The sequence below is a fragment of the Chroicocephalus ridibundus genome, chromosome 1 (assembly GCF_963924245.1).
Source record: "Chroicocephalus ridibundus chromosome 1, bChrRid1.1, whole genome shotgun sequence".
In the NCBI taxonomy this organism is placed as follows: domain Eukaryota; kingdom Metazoa; phylum Chordata; class Aves; order Charadriiformes; family Laridae; genus Chroicocephalus; species Chroicocephalus ridibundus.
The window spans coordinates 151,539,144-151,554,696 of NC_086284.1; the positions used below are offsets into that span (position 1 = coordinate 151,539,144).

Below are 15,553 nucleotides of genomic sequence, written 5' to 3' on the forward strand. Positions count from 1 at the left end.
AATCAGCAAAAAAATTATCCGCTGCCTGATTTCTCTTACCTCACCAATAAAGGGCTAGGTTTTTTTCCCTTATTAGGACAGTCTCCATGCTGCAAAATTCTGGCTCTTGTAAGTGGCTTTAACAATATGTGCTGCACATCAGCACAAAAAGAAAGGAACTAATAAAAATAAAACACAGGAGGAGAATAAAAGGGCTGAGTCCTAAATTAAAAGGGACGACATCAGCTTAGTTCGGGCTCCAAAATTTGATCATAGATTTTATGAAATGGAGAATTAAAATTGGAACGGATAAATGTATGAAGGCTAACATTATACAGATATGTAATTATAAACTTGGCCCTGCAGCTACTTATACATGTAAGTGGCCTTACTGAAGTCAGGGAGACTTTTTTACTACACTTAAGTGCTTACACGGCTCAAAACATAAATCATGTACATGAAAATAGTGCAAAGAAAGGGTTTTTTTTAATATTTTCTTTAACAAAATGTGAAAGCAGTGAAAAGTTACAAAGTGAGTTAGGTCTCCATGTTTCAATTATTTCAATGATTGATGGAAGTGTTTTGCTTGGGTGGATTTTTAAATGTATGGTTTTGGAATATCTAGTTTACTGTATCTGCATCATTATATGGACATACATGCATAGATATGCATAAATATGGGCAGAACAGCACTGAGGGCCTAAAATAATCACCACAGAATTTCCCTGGCTCTTTTGAAGCTTCTCGTTTTCCTCCGAATTGGGAACAGGATGGATGGGGAGGTCTGTGACTGCAGGTTTGCCAGGGAAGGGAAAGGCGTGAGTTTGAAGAAGCAGGATGAAGTTCTGCCATCGCCATCCCACACTGGTTGAACACCTATGCCAACAGTGAGGCTGTGGAGGAGCTATCTGGATTTAAGATCTGCACTAACAATGAATTTTCTAGTTTTGCTGAAGCAGAAGAAAAAACCCTTGTCAGAGTGAAGTGATACGGAAAACGTTCAGGGCTGTTTTATTTTAATTCAGCCTGAAACAAGAATGCAAATCCTTCATCTAATTTTTTTTTTAACTTTTTTCTTTAAAAAGGCATTTTAATTTAAAGAAGTATTTCCTCTTGTTTTCGTTTAGACAAAGTTCATCTCACAAACCTGACATGAACTCCTAACTAGTTCTGCTCTACCCAGAACTCTCCCAGTTTTTCTTGGTTTTGCTAAATTTACGTTTCACCAGAAACAATTCCCACAGCTCATTTCAGTCATTTGGATTCTCAGAGAGCAATACCAGGTTGAGTCTGATACCTCTCACCACTGTCCTGGCTTGAACCAAGGCTTGGACAGGGTGAAGAATTCAGCTCAAGGTTTTCATGAAACTCTCCAGAGTCACTTGTTCTCTGACAAAATCTTAGAAATTTGATTCTCACAGAGTTACATGACTTCAGACTCAGGTGGATGCCCAAAACTTAACACAAATTAATCCAGCTTTATGCTCCCAACACGCAACGCCTTACTTGTGTTGGGTGAAACAAAACACCTTTCGCTGAGGCAAGAAGGCTGTGAAATCTCAGAGATGCTTCCTTATAGACCTATCCTTCATCTGCCATAATGTTTCTTCCACTAAGGACAATCTCACCTAAAAACGTTTCAGCCCTTCCCGTAAATTTCTTCTGACCCACTATGAGGAAAGTTCCTAAATCCAGATACAAGATCCTGAACTAGACAGTTAGTCTTCAATAGCCACTGTCCCTGTTGAGGTGTAAACCAGACACCAAAGCACATGTACTTCATTCAGCTGGAAACAACTACTATGTCAAGAATGCTCTGTATACACAGCGTATTATTACCAGTGTTTAACGTAAATATGTGGGTTCACCCACAGATAAATATATTTGCATCAAAAGCACTCACCTACCATCCCAAGTGTTTTGGACTTCATTCCCAGGTATCAGGCATTGAAGTGCAACTTGCATGTAAACAGTGCAGCTCACAAATGGACAGGACATTGTAAGAAAACTGCCTATTTCGCGACCCATGGTACACTTGTCACTGTTGGGCAAAAGCCACATTTAGAGACTGTCTGGCGTTCTTAGCCTTCGAAATGGAGACAAATAGTCTCAGTTCAGACTAACGTCTTTGTGCATCCGGTCTTTAGTTATATTATGTCCATCTTATTTTACCTCAGTAATGTGAAAAGGTTTTTACAAATTAAGGATTCAGGCCATTGCCCACTGGAGAACAGGAATGAAAAGCACAGCCAACAAAAAAGACCGGCAGGAAGAAAAGAGGTATCTTCAAGTGAAAATGAACAGCATCGATTTTTGGAGCAGAATTAACCAGATAACACACTGCCAGCAACACTGCTGCTGTCTGTGGAAAAGTGTCCTCTTCCACCCTTCTCTTCTTTTAACAAAACTAGCCAATTATCTGACTTGAACAGACAGCCAAGAAACAGAAAAGATAACCTACAATATGAAGAACCAACCAGAAAAATACTGTGAAAGAGTGAACTTCCAACAACTGAACTGCCCATGAACAACCTGTGAAGTTTGAAAAAAAAGTTATAATTTGCTGGAAGAAAAAAAACTACCTGTTGGCAAGGAAGACTTCTGCCTTCCTTAGAAACTTGCACAGTAAACACTTATTTAGTGTCCAGCAAAGTGAGCCAATTCAATCCCCATACATTCACTAAGCAGTCTTTACATTTTCAGGCCAACCGGAATGATTTCTTGGCTACGATAGGAGCTTCTGCTTTTAATTTCTAGTGTATCAAATGCTAACAGGATTATGTTCAGCTATTTAGCAATTACAAAATTTTCTACAAATACTACAAGTACACTGAGAGCATAGAGAGTATCTTTTAATGATGCAACAGGAACGATGATAAAAGGGGGCCATTAGAGGACATTTGCAACAAGTTAAAAATCACATTGTACCTTATTCAAAACAGGGGAATAACAGCCACCTCCTTTTCCCTGGAGAGTCTCCAGAGAGTTAACTTATAAGGATTTTAATACTCCTTTTCCATTGCAATCTCCTGAGACGACATGAGCACTTGGAACGATTACGTTATGCCTCAGCCTGGGAAGGGCAGTATTTCATCATGTATTTCACTGAGCAATGCTTTGAAGAAGTCTTTGTGGGCAATGCTAAAGGTGTCTTCCCCGCTTTTGGCCTGAGGTCACGGAGTTGTTTGTTAAAAGCGAATAAATCAGTTTCCAAATTTTGGCCACACATTTGATTTCTCTTAAGCGTCCTCGCCAAAGAGAGCTTTGCTTTTCTTCCCCAAATATGCTACTGTGAGTCTTGACAAAAGAAAACCCATGTCTGGTTGTCAAGGTGTGTCTGCTCTTGTTTAGAAGCTGCCACAGGATACAAACCTTCCAAGATACAGGAAACCAACAGTATAGTAGCTAACCATGCTTCAAGAGAAAGGGATTGAATTGTTTTTACTCCGATATAATTTCACTGACTTCAACGAACTCGCTTCACAGAACATAACTGCCAGTGCTACAAGCATACGCAAGGCAGGGCATTCCTCCCAGCACTTGCCCAACGCTTCAGAGATATGCCAGGCATAAAGTTAGCACACTGCTGGTTGCCTCTCTTGCCCAAAGGGGAGTGAAGGAGAATCTCTCTCAGCAAGAATATCCAATGATTTTTATTTTTTTTTTTAAGCAAAACAGACAGAACCTGACATCTAGCTAAACCACCCCCAGTGCATACCAGTGAAAGGGTCCAAAGGTCACCTCAGAGGCTTCAGCCTGGGTCACTGCACTCAGGCTCAGCTCCCCACAGAAGGTATCAAGAGCCAAGGTTTCCATCAGTTATATCGGCACTGAAGTGCCCAAATCTCGCCCACTTTGCCCTTTCCCCTCGTGCTGGTTGCAGAGAAACGGCTGCTCCCCATTCCCGTAGAGCAGTAGGGGAGGGCTGGCTGCCACGGCTTGTGGCTGTATTCCACCGTGGACCAACACAAAACAAACCCATTTGACACGCTCTTAGTTAAATTATTATTTATTGCCCAATTTCTGAAATCACGATGAAAGATTTCAGATTCCTGGAAGGGACTTCTTGGAGGGGCTGAGTTTCAGAAATCCCTGAGCTCCCTCTCCCCCCAAGAGCACAGTATTTCATGCTGGAAACTCCAAAAACAGGCACCCAGAAATCCCAGTTGTTTTTCAAAACAATTTGAAAAAAACTCCCAATTTTTAAACAAAACCCTGATATAAATCACAGTATTTCAGAAACATAGTAGCGTCCTGTTTTCCCCCTCTCAACATACAAAGCAGACAAACAAAACGACAACATAGGACCCAAATAAAGCGTATCATTTCTTTGGCAATATTACACATGCTAATTGATTTTATTCTCTCACTTCCCTCCCACATTCAGGGATGAACGTGCCATGAGGACTCTATTTGCTCAGTGAATTAAGCAATATGAATTACCCAAAAGCTTTCACACAAACTATGAAACTTCTGCAAACTTCCCATTAACAGAACTCCAATTAGCAACCAGTCGTTCCAACATATTCTCTGCCGCTGAACAAAGCAATTTAAATTCTGAACTCAGGTAAGAGAAATGCACAAATGCAAAGACTTTTCCTTTAGACAACAGAGCACAACATAGCAAAAAGAGGAGCAAAAGAACCCGGTCTGCATCCAATGCTTATTCCCCAGTTCAACCAGCTTCCCAACCTGTTACACCATTTTGTTCCCCTTTCCCATCACCACCATCCAGCGCTTCCTACACAACACCAAAAGTCTAAGTCTATATAGATATCATAATAAATCGGCAACTCACTTGGAAAGGCTTGACAAGTTCTGCCTGCAGTATGATCTGCTGATCATGTCTGCAGCGTATGAATCAGTGCAAACTGCTGCCAGCTCCAGGGAGCAAATGGACGGATGATCAGGGCGTGGAATGAGATAATAAAAATGCCATTATCCTTTTAGGCATGCGAGAGTCATTGGATGCTCTTTCCACCCCACAGGTTAACCATTTGGTTGGTCTTGTAACTCCCGTAATGACACTCTCTATTTGCCTATTGTCAAGCTCATTATCTATGTTGTATCCTCCTCCCCTCCCTTCACCCCCCTCTGCTCTGTAATCATATGATTTTTTTCTTTTTTACTGTATTCTCTCTAATAGATCCTCTTTGCTATGTCTGGGCTCCCAGTTGCAGAAATTCCTGCAGATTTCTCAGCTGCTCGACTCCACTGACAAATGCTTGCTTCCCATTCAGCTTTCACAAGAAGCGCTTCTGTTCAGCCAGTTTGTCTAAGCACTGCACAGAGGTGCCTTCACAAGTATTTGCTTGTAGGAAAGTCACATTCCAACCTGCCGAGAGATGATGAGGGGAGAGAACCCAAATATAAAACAATCGTCCAGGAAACAGTCCTCCCTTTTGATCGTAAATCATTGCCTAAGCATTTTGCAGGCACTTGCATCCAGTCTAACTTGTGAAAGGTCAAGCTGGATCAGATCGCTCAAAAGACTGGAAGGTGATTGCCAAACAGGAACAAATCCAGGGATGTGGGAAGTAGCTGCAAGCTCAACTGCAGTCAAGGGAAGATCATCTTGTGTTTAGCAAAGGGATTAAAAACAGGGCTGAAGCTAAATCCAACCTAACAGATTCTCCTCAACGTTCTTCCATCTAATCCAGTGAATGAGGCAGGAAACAGAAATGCAAAAAAAGTGATTTAAATAGAGGCACCATCAGTTACCATGATTTCTCATGCCTGGCTCTCATACCCCTTTAAGCCTGCATATGTGAGTAAACTGAAACAGCTTACCGTGCAGTCCTGCAGCCATTCCACCCCAGGCTCTGATCTTGTTAAACCTCATAAATTACAAGGGTGGGTGTGGATGGATTAGTACTCCAACGGGAAAACTCTACTGCAAGCTCGCCCTTCTGTGGGAAGGAGTGTGTGGGTTCAGCAGGTGGCACTCTTACCTTGGAGCGTGCACCAGGGCAATCCTCTCTGCATGAAACCATGGAGGATGCTGGTTGTCCAAGGAGGCATCAACCTTGACAGGTTTGGTATTTTTCCTTCGAGCTTACAAGAAACCAAGGGTTGCACTTTGCTTGGGGCACTGATACTCATTTATGTTCTGCTCAAATCCTGCAGTCAATAATCGCGGTTTTTTCTCCCTAAAACTCCCTCTACAGTTTCAAGGAGAAAGATAGATTTTTGTGAACAGGTAACAATTCTGTGCTTTATAGATAGGTGAATGATTCCCGTGCAAGAATGTACTAGCTCAAGGCTTTTTGCACACTCAGAAACAGGTCTGCAATACCCCAAGAAGTTGCTATTTCTTCACATACACCTTCTGCAGACCCAGACCCTTGTTCTAAAGCACATGCAAAACCCACATCTTTGAGTGTATAAAATATACTGGAATTCTGGTCTGAAACAAGGAAAGGCCAATAGTGCTCATTGCAAAGGGAGAAAAACATGGGTTCCATTTCTGTGATGGCAGAGATCTGCAAATGATATGAGGGTGCAGCAGGCAGGCCATCTCCATTTCTTTCACTCTGACCTCAAGCAAAAGAGGGCATGTAAGGCAGTGGCAATGAGTAGAGTCCTTAAAAAATGATGGTGAGAAAGGAGTCATATTTACTCTACCTGGAAAAGGCATTTCTACTACTGGGGAATTACAGAAGCAGAATTCTTCCCTCTGGAAAAGCATTAGTTAAACAGAGATTGTATCACTGTTCTGCCAAAATATACATTTTAATCAGATGCCAGATGTAAGAGTTGATGTTTATGAAACTATAAACTGGGTTCCAAGGCAGCCCTACAGATTTCTAATACAGGTCTGTATTTACTACTGTGTCGCAGAAGCATATATTTTTTTCCAGTTGAGTGAGTTCTACACCCTTTTCAATGCATCCTGGAATAGTTAGATTATTGCCAAGGTCACAAACAAAACTGTTTCCACACATGATAAAAATAAAAGTGAATTGACTATCCTCTAAAACATTACACCCTACATCTTCAAAGAATAGTTCCAGATTTTTCAAAAATCTGCCCCTATTGCCATGCAGATTCTGGTTCTAGATGGCAAACCTGACCTGTTTGTTGGGTCATTAGGAACAGTGGAAGCATCTTGCACTTGTAGTAGACCCCAGAAGCATTTTAAAATGCCCCCCTTAGACCAGAACAGTCAGAAGAATCCAAATTTCTTTTCTTTCCTTTTTTTTTTTTGCCTTTCCAAATAACATTTTGAATTATGTAAGTCTGAAGGAAGACTTCACTCTAGGTGAAATGCCATGATTCACATGGTCAGCCTATTTTTCATATGAAGCAAGACTTCTAACACCAAGTTGCATCTTCTTGCCCATACCTCTACAGCTCTACTGACAACAGATGTCATTTGCCTACTGATTGAGCAATAAGCAACGCTGGCGACACAAGTCTTTCCTCAACTCATGTCCCTTCTTTGCCTGCAAATGAAGAACTGAAGATAAATAAGGTGAGCAAATACCACTTCCAAACAGTATGAAGTCTCTCTGCCCAGCTGTCTGCAGTGTTCATCTGTGAGAGGCATCCTTGTCAACAACTGCTCAAAACACTTTGCAGGTTGACGTCCCATATATTAATTTTTAATTTGACAGCACTGGTGTTGATTTTTTTTCCCTATCCAGAAATTGCTACAACCATGATTTCTCAACACTTGCAAAGCTGCAAGATCAAATGTGAAATTCTGGACACAGACACGTTAACCCACTGTGTACAGGCAGCGAGCATACCGCCAAGTGGACCTTCAGTTAACCTGTATGAGCAGCATACTCTGTTGTACTGGTGAGTGCCCAGGAAGCTTCACTTTCAGCTGTCCTCAGAGCTATGCCCATCATTTAAGTCACAAGGACCGTCCAGCTGAAGAACATCGCTGTTTTAACAAGAGCTACAGGGACATTTTGTGATTCAGTTTGCAACACAAAGGAGGGCTCCGTCAAGGCCAATGCACGCAATGCCAAGCATGCACATTCAGTTGGGTGCGGACCCAGCAGCTCCATAAGTTTACGGCAACGCAGAACTGGTTCCCCTGAAAGAGGCTGACACAGCCAAGATTTTGCCATGTTTGCAACCCCTTTAAGAAGAAGTGGGAGGAGGATCTGAGTCAGTTATAGATCACTGCACTTAATAATCCCTTTATTATTTCAAAGCCAAATGTTTGTTGTTGACTTTCTTCATTCAGTAACTTAACTGAGAGGGATACTCTCGGTACACTGTGGCCCTGAGGTGAAGATCTTGCATATGGAGTAGCAAGAGGCAAATCACCTTCCCCTAGATCATTTCAAAAATTCACATGGGCATCAAAAGCATGAAAAATGAAGGGGGCAGGAGATGCAAGTCTCAACCTGCTTTCTTTGTATGTTCTGATGCTTCAGAGATTATTAGTTGGCTCTAGGACATCAAGACCCCTAAGGAAGACACTGGAAAGAAAAAAAAATAAGTAAACAAATACTAACTAAACTAGGGCACTTGAGAGGTGTCATTCACACCAATGAACTCAAATGAAATGGCTCTGTAAGAGTGTAGGCTCATCTATTACAACAATGAAAGGAACTACAGGACCTTTCCTAGCTTCTCAACATTAAAACTAGCAAAATGAGGAGGAGGAAGGAGACGCAAGAGCTTTCCAAAAGGAAATTATTACTGGGAGGTTCCAACATCTACTCATACTAACAATAGGAATGTCCAGAGGTCATCCAGAGAGCCACTTAATATTTTGGTTGTTATTTTTACTTTAACCATTCCTGCATGCGAGTTTTCAGTGAGCTGATCACAGTAACCCAAGAATCCTTTTTCTTTTGAGAACACAGTGAATTTACAACCTGACAGAGGCACACGCACTGTCCAGACCATGCCTTTTCATGCGTAGCTTATTCCTTTCTGTACCTGTTTGTCAACAGTGAATTTGCTGTGCTGCTCACTGTTCTTGTCCAGTTATTCAAATAACTTCATGTTTCTTTAGCTCTTTGTTTAGCCCTTTTAAAATGGGCAGGCAAAATAACTTACAGAAATGTATCTGATTCATTTCAGAGACAGTAAATAGCTCACGCTGCACCGCCTCTCCTCTGTGCCACTACTCTGAAATAAGTAGGCAGACTTGTAGAGAACTTTGCAAAGCTACTGGCATTTTGCAGGAGAAACAGAACTCTGTTTTTCATGAAAATCCATTCTAATGACATTAACATCTGCTCCTTGTTTGAAGAATATTTTTAACTGTTCCCTCCCTGGGAAAATGAAAGATGCCACAGTCTCTTGTTCTCACGGAGTAGACAAACTTTGTTGGTTTTTTTAAGGTCTGTTCTGAAATGCCCCAATACTGTTCACTGCAGGGAACTTTGTGTATGCATCTCACAGGGCAAAAAGGATCTGCATTCACCCTCCTATGAGATTTCACTCTAGGACACTGGCATGTGAGCAGGAACTTCATTTCACAGATGAACAACACTTGGCATATTAAATCACATGCAGTAGGTAAAGTCTGGCAACCCATACATAAGGTCTTGGAGAAAAATCTCTGGAGTACTCATAAAAACAAGGCTATGTACTTCATCATCAAATAACGCTGAACTGTCTCTTAGTATATATTTTTTTTCCAGTCCAGTTTTAAATATCTCAAGTAATGGAGATTCTGCAGTTTCCCAGTGGTTAAGTCTTCCGTGTTCTTACAGGGCTCAGTACTAAGAAGCCATCCTATGGCTAAGACTTCTATTTCTTCCCTTATTTTTAAACTGTAATGCATAGTTATATCTATCTAGATGCCTGTAAACAGCAGCAGTGCCAAAATTGTTAACGTGTTCAGTGAAACTTGTGAGTAATACTTAGCAACCATTTAAGGGGATATATGTATTAAAACACATACTCAGATCGGAATATGTGGGCTTGGGTTTGGACACATGCATGTGCAAATCATGGAGGCACATGCGGACAGACTTTGCATGCTCACATGGACACATTATCGTGTAGCTAATGTCCTAGCAGACGACAGAACTATTTGCATAGACAAGTTTTGCAGGATTGGGAACACAACCCTGTACATCAAAATGCCAGAGCCTGAAGCCTGCAATTGTAAACACTTGCAATAATGTACTTCCAGATACTGAAGACCCATATAGAGCCCATGCAGCACCCAATCCTATCTGATGCCTGCTTTGCTGGACAGGCTGGCCTCGGGTAGGTGCAGGCAGGAGTTTGGTCCTCCGCAGGAAAGAGAATTTAATTGTCTCTGACTGTCCTCAGTTCTTGAGGTATTAATATTACCCTGCTTCTCACATGGAAAAGTTACTGACTGCATGTATGGCTGTAGCAGTAAATAAAACAAACTCCAAGACAAGTGTTAAAATGATATTCCAAGGAGAACTTCCACTGTAAATTGAAACTTGATTAGAAAAACATATTTGCTGATGTTTGCATTCTCTATCAGTTACTTATGGGGCAAAGCACAATCCAGAAATAAAGCAGCATAATATTTCATGGATGTGATAGTCTATTTCCACCAAAGCATAGCTTTTGTTTTATGTCATGTTTTCACTGCTTTCAAATAAACACTAAGATCCAAACAATAGTCTCCGTGTAACAGCCAGGATATAGCTACCTTCTGGTCATTTGAACAACTGAAATGGAGGGAACTATATGAGGGAAGCATTCACAAAGGCTGTTTTTACCTCCTTTCCCTATGCCCCAGCACTGTCACTAGCAAGGGACAGGCTCAGGTCCCCTCCTGCTCTGAGCAGGAAGCCGTTTTCTGTCCAGCCGCCAGCAGCAGCAGAGGGAAGAACCACCATTTCCCTATTTGCTTCTGCACCCATTCTTTTGGGCTTTATGCATTGCAGGGACACATGCCGATTCTCACAGCAATAAAAAGCAATCTATGCTTTTGGCTGGCAAATTTTAAAATTTGCTGTCTCTCATTTATACCTGAGCTGTAGCTTGCTTACAGCAATAACTGCTTTTAATAAATTTCAGCTTTAGCAGTGAGAAGGATAGCACTCAAAGCCCAGAAATCTGTGATTGGTCTTGTAGGACTTCTGTTTACAGCCATGTAGGATAATACCAAAATCCACGAAACAGAAAGCTGAATAAGCCGCCAATAATGTAGATGCAAGTTCTCTCCGCCTCAACTGTTTCTGGCAACAGGTAATTTCAACAACACTTTCAACAACAGGTTTTATATAAAATTATTAATGTTATTTTTAATATATTAACAGGCATGCTCCAAACATTACTATTCACTTTAAACTTGTCCAAAAAAAAACCAAAAAGAGCCCCAATGTGGTAGGTGTGATACAAACACAGAGGATAGATGCATCTCTAACCAAAACGGGTTATGCCTTGATTTTACCACTGAGCGGGCATGGGTGGAAGCCTAAGCCAAGGCTCCTTAACAGACACCACAGTAAACAATAGTAAAGTTATGAGGTGTGAAGCGTGGGATCTATTCACCCTTGTGTGCCGCCACATACCAGCAAGAGCATCCACTGTCTCACTTCAGCCTGAAGCCATGGTCCGAGTCCAGGCTTCAGGCTTGATCCTTCTCTGCTGGAAGAGTTTATATAAATGTGTGCACAGGCACACAGCTCTGGAAAGAGAAGAGCATTTCCTGCTGGGCCAATTTATGGAGACGTTCCTGTACCAAAAGCTCCTATCTTACGATACTCTGAATTTTACTGGTGAACAACATCCAAGCCCCGGTCAGGATCTCGACTTCACAAACAACCCAATAAACTCAGCTAGCAAAAGCCATCCGAATTCCACCGAAGGCAGCGACTGTTCAACAGCTTATGCCACTTGAACAGTTCGGAGGTATTCAAACTGCAAACCTCAACGAGAAATACTCAGTTTGGGCCTTTCTTACCCCTGAACTTAGCTTAAAAATATGAAATTGGAGCCTCAGACCAGGACCCTGCTTCGTGCAGGTTAATGATCAGTTATGCCACTGTCTGACTGGACTACTCATTTTTTTAATATCTGGTAACGGCCCTTAGGTGTTTTGGAAAGGGCTTTATTTCACTAGCTGCACTGGGATTACCAACTAACCGGATGCTCCCAGGAACTTTCGGAGAGCAAACAGTGTCAGTTTATTTAATAACTTTCAAAGTGAAACTAAAATCTTGTCCAAATCATGTCTCCTCTGATTTAATTAAAATGCACCACACATACTGCACTGCTCTGTTAATCATTAACAAAGTTAATTGAAGACAGAAGATGAGTCTTTTCTTTTCTTTCCTTCAAAAGCCTCCAGCCAGTGGAAAACTTCAAAAAACATTCCAAAAAAAGACTAGTACAGTATGATTTTTGTTAGAATGGTCAACATGTCGGTATGTTTTTTCCCCCTCCTTCTGTATTTCTGATTCCTATAGGAATGCATGTTAAAAGAGAGGGGATTTTTTTTTCTTGCTTGGCAAAATACCTTTCCCAAATTTTCTAAATATTGCCTGGTATTTGCGTCAATATGACAGTCATTGGGTTTGACAGGAATCAGATTGCTAAACCCACACAAAAATGCTTTGGAAATTAGGGGCTAGTTATACATTCGATTTCATTCAAATCCACTTTAGCAAACTGGCAAGGAGTGGATCTGAACCATCCCCATTATCCCTTCACTTCTGTGGTTCACAAAAGAGGTTTCTTCAGCACGCTAATCTCTATCCTAACTTTTAGACTCACTCACAACTGCTGCTGTCTGATAAATCTTCGTAGCAGTCCTGTCCCAATTCATTTTCACTTTCCAAGATGACCTAGCAACCCTTGAAACTTATTCTCCCTGTGCAGCAAGCCTTTCCAACTTCTTCCAGGGAGGAACCGAATAGGAAATCAAGCAGTGTTAGAAGCATAACACTTTGTGGACTATTCAAGAAACAGGATATATCCATTTTTCCAACAGTTCTCCTTTTTTGAAAGGGACAAAAAACAAAACAAAAAAAAAAAAAAAACAACAAAGAGAAAACGTTTCTTTCTTGACTTTCTTCAGGGCTTAGGGAAATCTAAACAGAAAATCTTCCAGTCTCATAGGTAAAGTTGTTATCTAATGGGATTTCCCTCTTGAAAGCAACAAAGGGTCAAGGCTGAACACTTCCACAAGGCCTGTCAGATCAGATCAGGACAGCACTCCTTCAAGGCTGGATTCTTGCCTCCAGCCATGGCTCATGCCTAATGTTTCAGAGAAAAGCAATAGGAAAAGCGAAAAGGCAAACCACACTGCACCTGGTCCATTGAGCAAAACCCTCGGCAAAATTCCTCTCTGCCCCCTGCAGGCAGGCAGCTGGGGCTCTGCCACATGCAGGCATTGCTGTCTGGACTGCAGGGTCTTTTTTTTTTTTTTTTTTTTTAAAAAAAAAAAAGGTAATTTACTGCAGGGTGACACACATAAAAGGGTATCAAGGAGTTAAAACAAAATCACCATAAATGTGCAGTATTCACATCACAGCATGTGCATCAGGTCATAATGATCTGGGGACTTAAATTACTCCAGTGTAATAAAAGACCCAAGTATATTTTTTATTTGTTATTTCTCTGCATACCCAAGTGCTAATACTTATTTCTGCCCTGAAGTTCCTGAAATCTGTTATAATTTAGTATCAACAGCATCTGAACAACTCTTTAAGGCATTGTGTATTTACTTCCTAGCTTCTCCTGGAAAACGGCTCTCTGGACACACCTTACACTATTCAGGATAGGCCAGGTCTGAGCAAACTCTAAAGACCATGATTTCTTCCTGTCCACACTGTACACCCTCAAACCCACATTAAGGGGCTTGACCTTTCTGCAAAAGGACAGTCCGGTGTGCTGGAGGCTCCAGACCTCATCCACGCTATGCAGATGCCCTGGGCGAAGACAAGTGCAAGCACCATTACAAATGACTGTCCCAGCTCAGCACCTCCTGAGCACAGCCCAGCATGGCCAGCAGCAGGCACCATGGATGGGAAGCCTTGGACGACAGCTCTAAATGCTTTAGTGTCTGAACCGTTCACCAGCCAGGTAACAGCATGTGAGGAAAGCCTCTCAGCTCTGATCTTCTGAGCACGCTTGAGCCTCCAGCACTTATGCATAGCCCTGGGTCCCTCCAGTCAGCACAAAACCGTAAGCCTCTTGGGAGGCAGACCCATGGGAAGGAAGAAGACAGGCAGCTGCAACCCCTTACACTGTACATGGGTGTTTTGTTATTTTTCTAGGTCTGTTTTGGTTTTCACTTTTAAACACCTTATACATTAAGGTTGTAAACAAACATCTGTGCAGTGCTCTCCATTTGAAGACAGAGTCTCTCTCAACTCTTCACCATTTTTCATGGACTTAGGAAAGCATACACCCATCAGCCTAGCAGCCAGTGACTGAGGGATAAAGTGGCACCATGTGGGTGACAGCTGAAATCCCCAAACTGCAAGACTGCAACCCGGGCATGCTTCCCTGTCACAAGGGGGTCACGCCCTCCTTCAAAACCTACCCATCATCACAACACCCTAAAGATTTCTTAACGTGGATTGAAGAGATGGGTCATATGATGAGGGTAACCTCAGAGACACCTGAGGAGGGATGGGGTGGCCTGCACTCCCCACCTCTTCTCTTCTGTGGGTGTTAACACAGTAGCTTGTATGAGGACTTTAACCATGTGCCTAGGTTAAGCACCCAAGCAGTTTGTCAGCCAGCTGAGTAACAGAGTGAGAAAAGCCTCATAGATCTGAGAGCAGGAAAAGCAAATGTAAGCGTTCATCTGTGTTTAAGGGAAACGGGTAAATACAGAACTATTACCTTCCCACAGTCTTTTAAACCCAGTTGGTGGACCACTCTCACAAGGACCAACATCCCTGTACAATTCTCCTGGATCTCCCATGTCACTGCACAGTGTTCTTTGGAACTTGATTTGGGTACAAAAATACACGTTCTCCAAACTTGGACTTGCCAGTAAAATTTTTTGGCATGCTACAAGATGGTGAAGAAGATGCCTTTGGCTATGCAAAGAACAGGCAAATCCCCTTCGCCACTATTGAATGTAAAAGAAGCCCTTATCAGCTCTTACCAGCTGGGATGGTCTTACATCCTCTGCAATCTGCCACTAACAAATAGTCTCCCTTTTCCATTCAGTTCCTCATATTAAGATGGAAAAACTGTCAATAAGCGGCTTAAGAGAGATGTAACCTTTTCCAAAAAACAGCTGACAAACTTGTCTTCAAGGAGATTTAAATAGTGTAGCTATTAAAAGAGCCCATAGCAGTTCAACTTGCATAGAGAAATATTGACCACTGGCTACAAAGAAAAACAATTTTCATTTTAAAAGGGCAAACCTCCCCTCCAGATCTGCCAAAAGCTGCAGCCTGAGCTTTAGAACTGTGGCTATAGTTTCATAACGATGTTTTGTGCCCTGAGAGAAGGTTTCAGAGCATCACGTTTTATGAATAAACTTCATGGGATGGGAAGGATTCCAGGAACTCCTCCTCCACAGGCTCTTACAGGATTTAGAGGCTCTGGAGAGATTAATGCACATGCAGTATTACAGCCTTCCTCCTAAAATAAGTCATTATAACAGGAACTTACCCTTCCAGTCTAAACAACTTACAGTCAAAAA

General features: G+C 41.8%; 1 protein-coding gene across 8 annotated transcripts in view; it reads right to left on the bottom strand.

Annotated features, from left to right (window-relative positions):
• The window catches only part of CALD1 (caldesmon 1), a 197,231-nt gene that overhangs the window by 51,189 nt on the left and 130,489 nt on the right, over positions 1–15,553 (bottom strand). Inside the window, exon 1 of one of the 8 annotated variants that reach the window (XM_063358920.1) lies at positions 4,778–5,024. The exons of the other annotated variants lie outside the window; for them this stretch is intronic. Coding sequence (XP_063214990.1) covers positions 4,778–4,824 — 47 coding nt within the window. The 5' untranslated portion in view covers positions 4,825–5,024. Of the gene's footprint in view, positions 1–4,777; positions 5,025–15,553 lie in introns of those variants that run through there. 8 annotated transcript variants of the gene reach the window in all.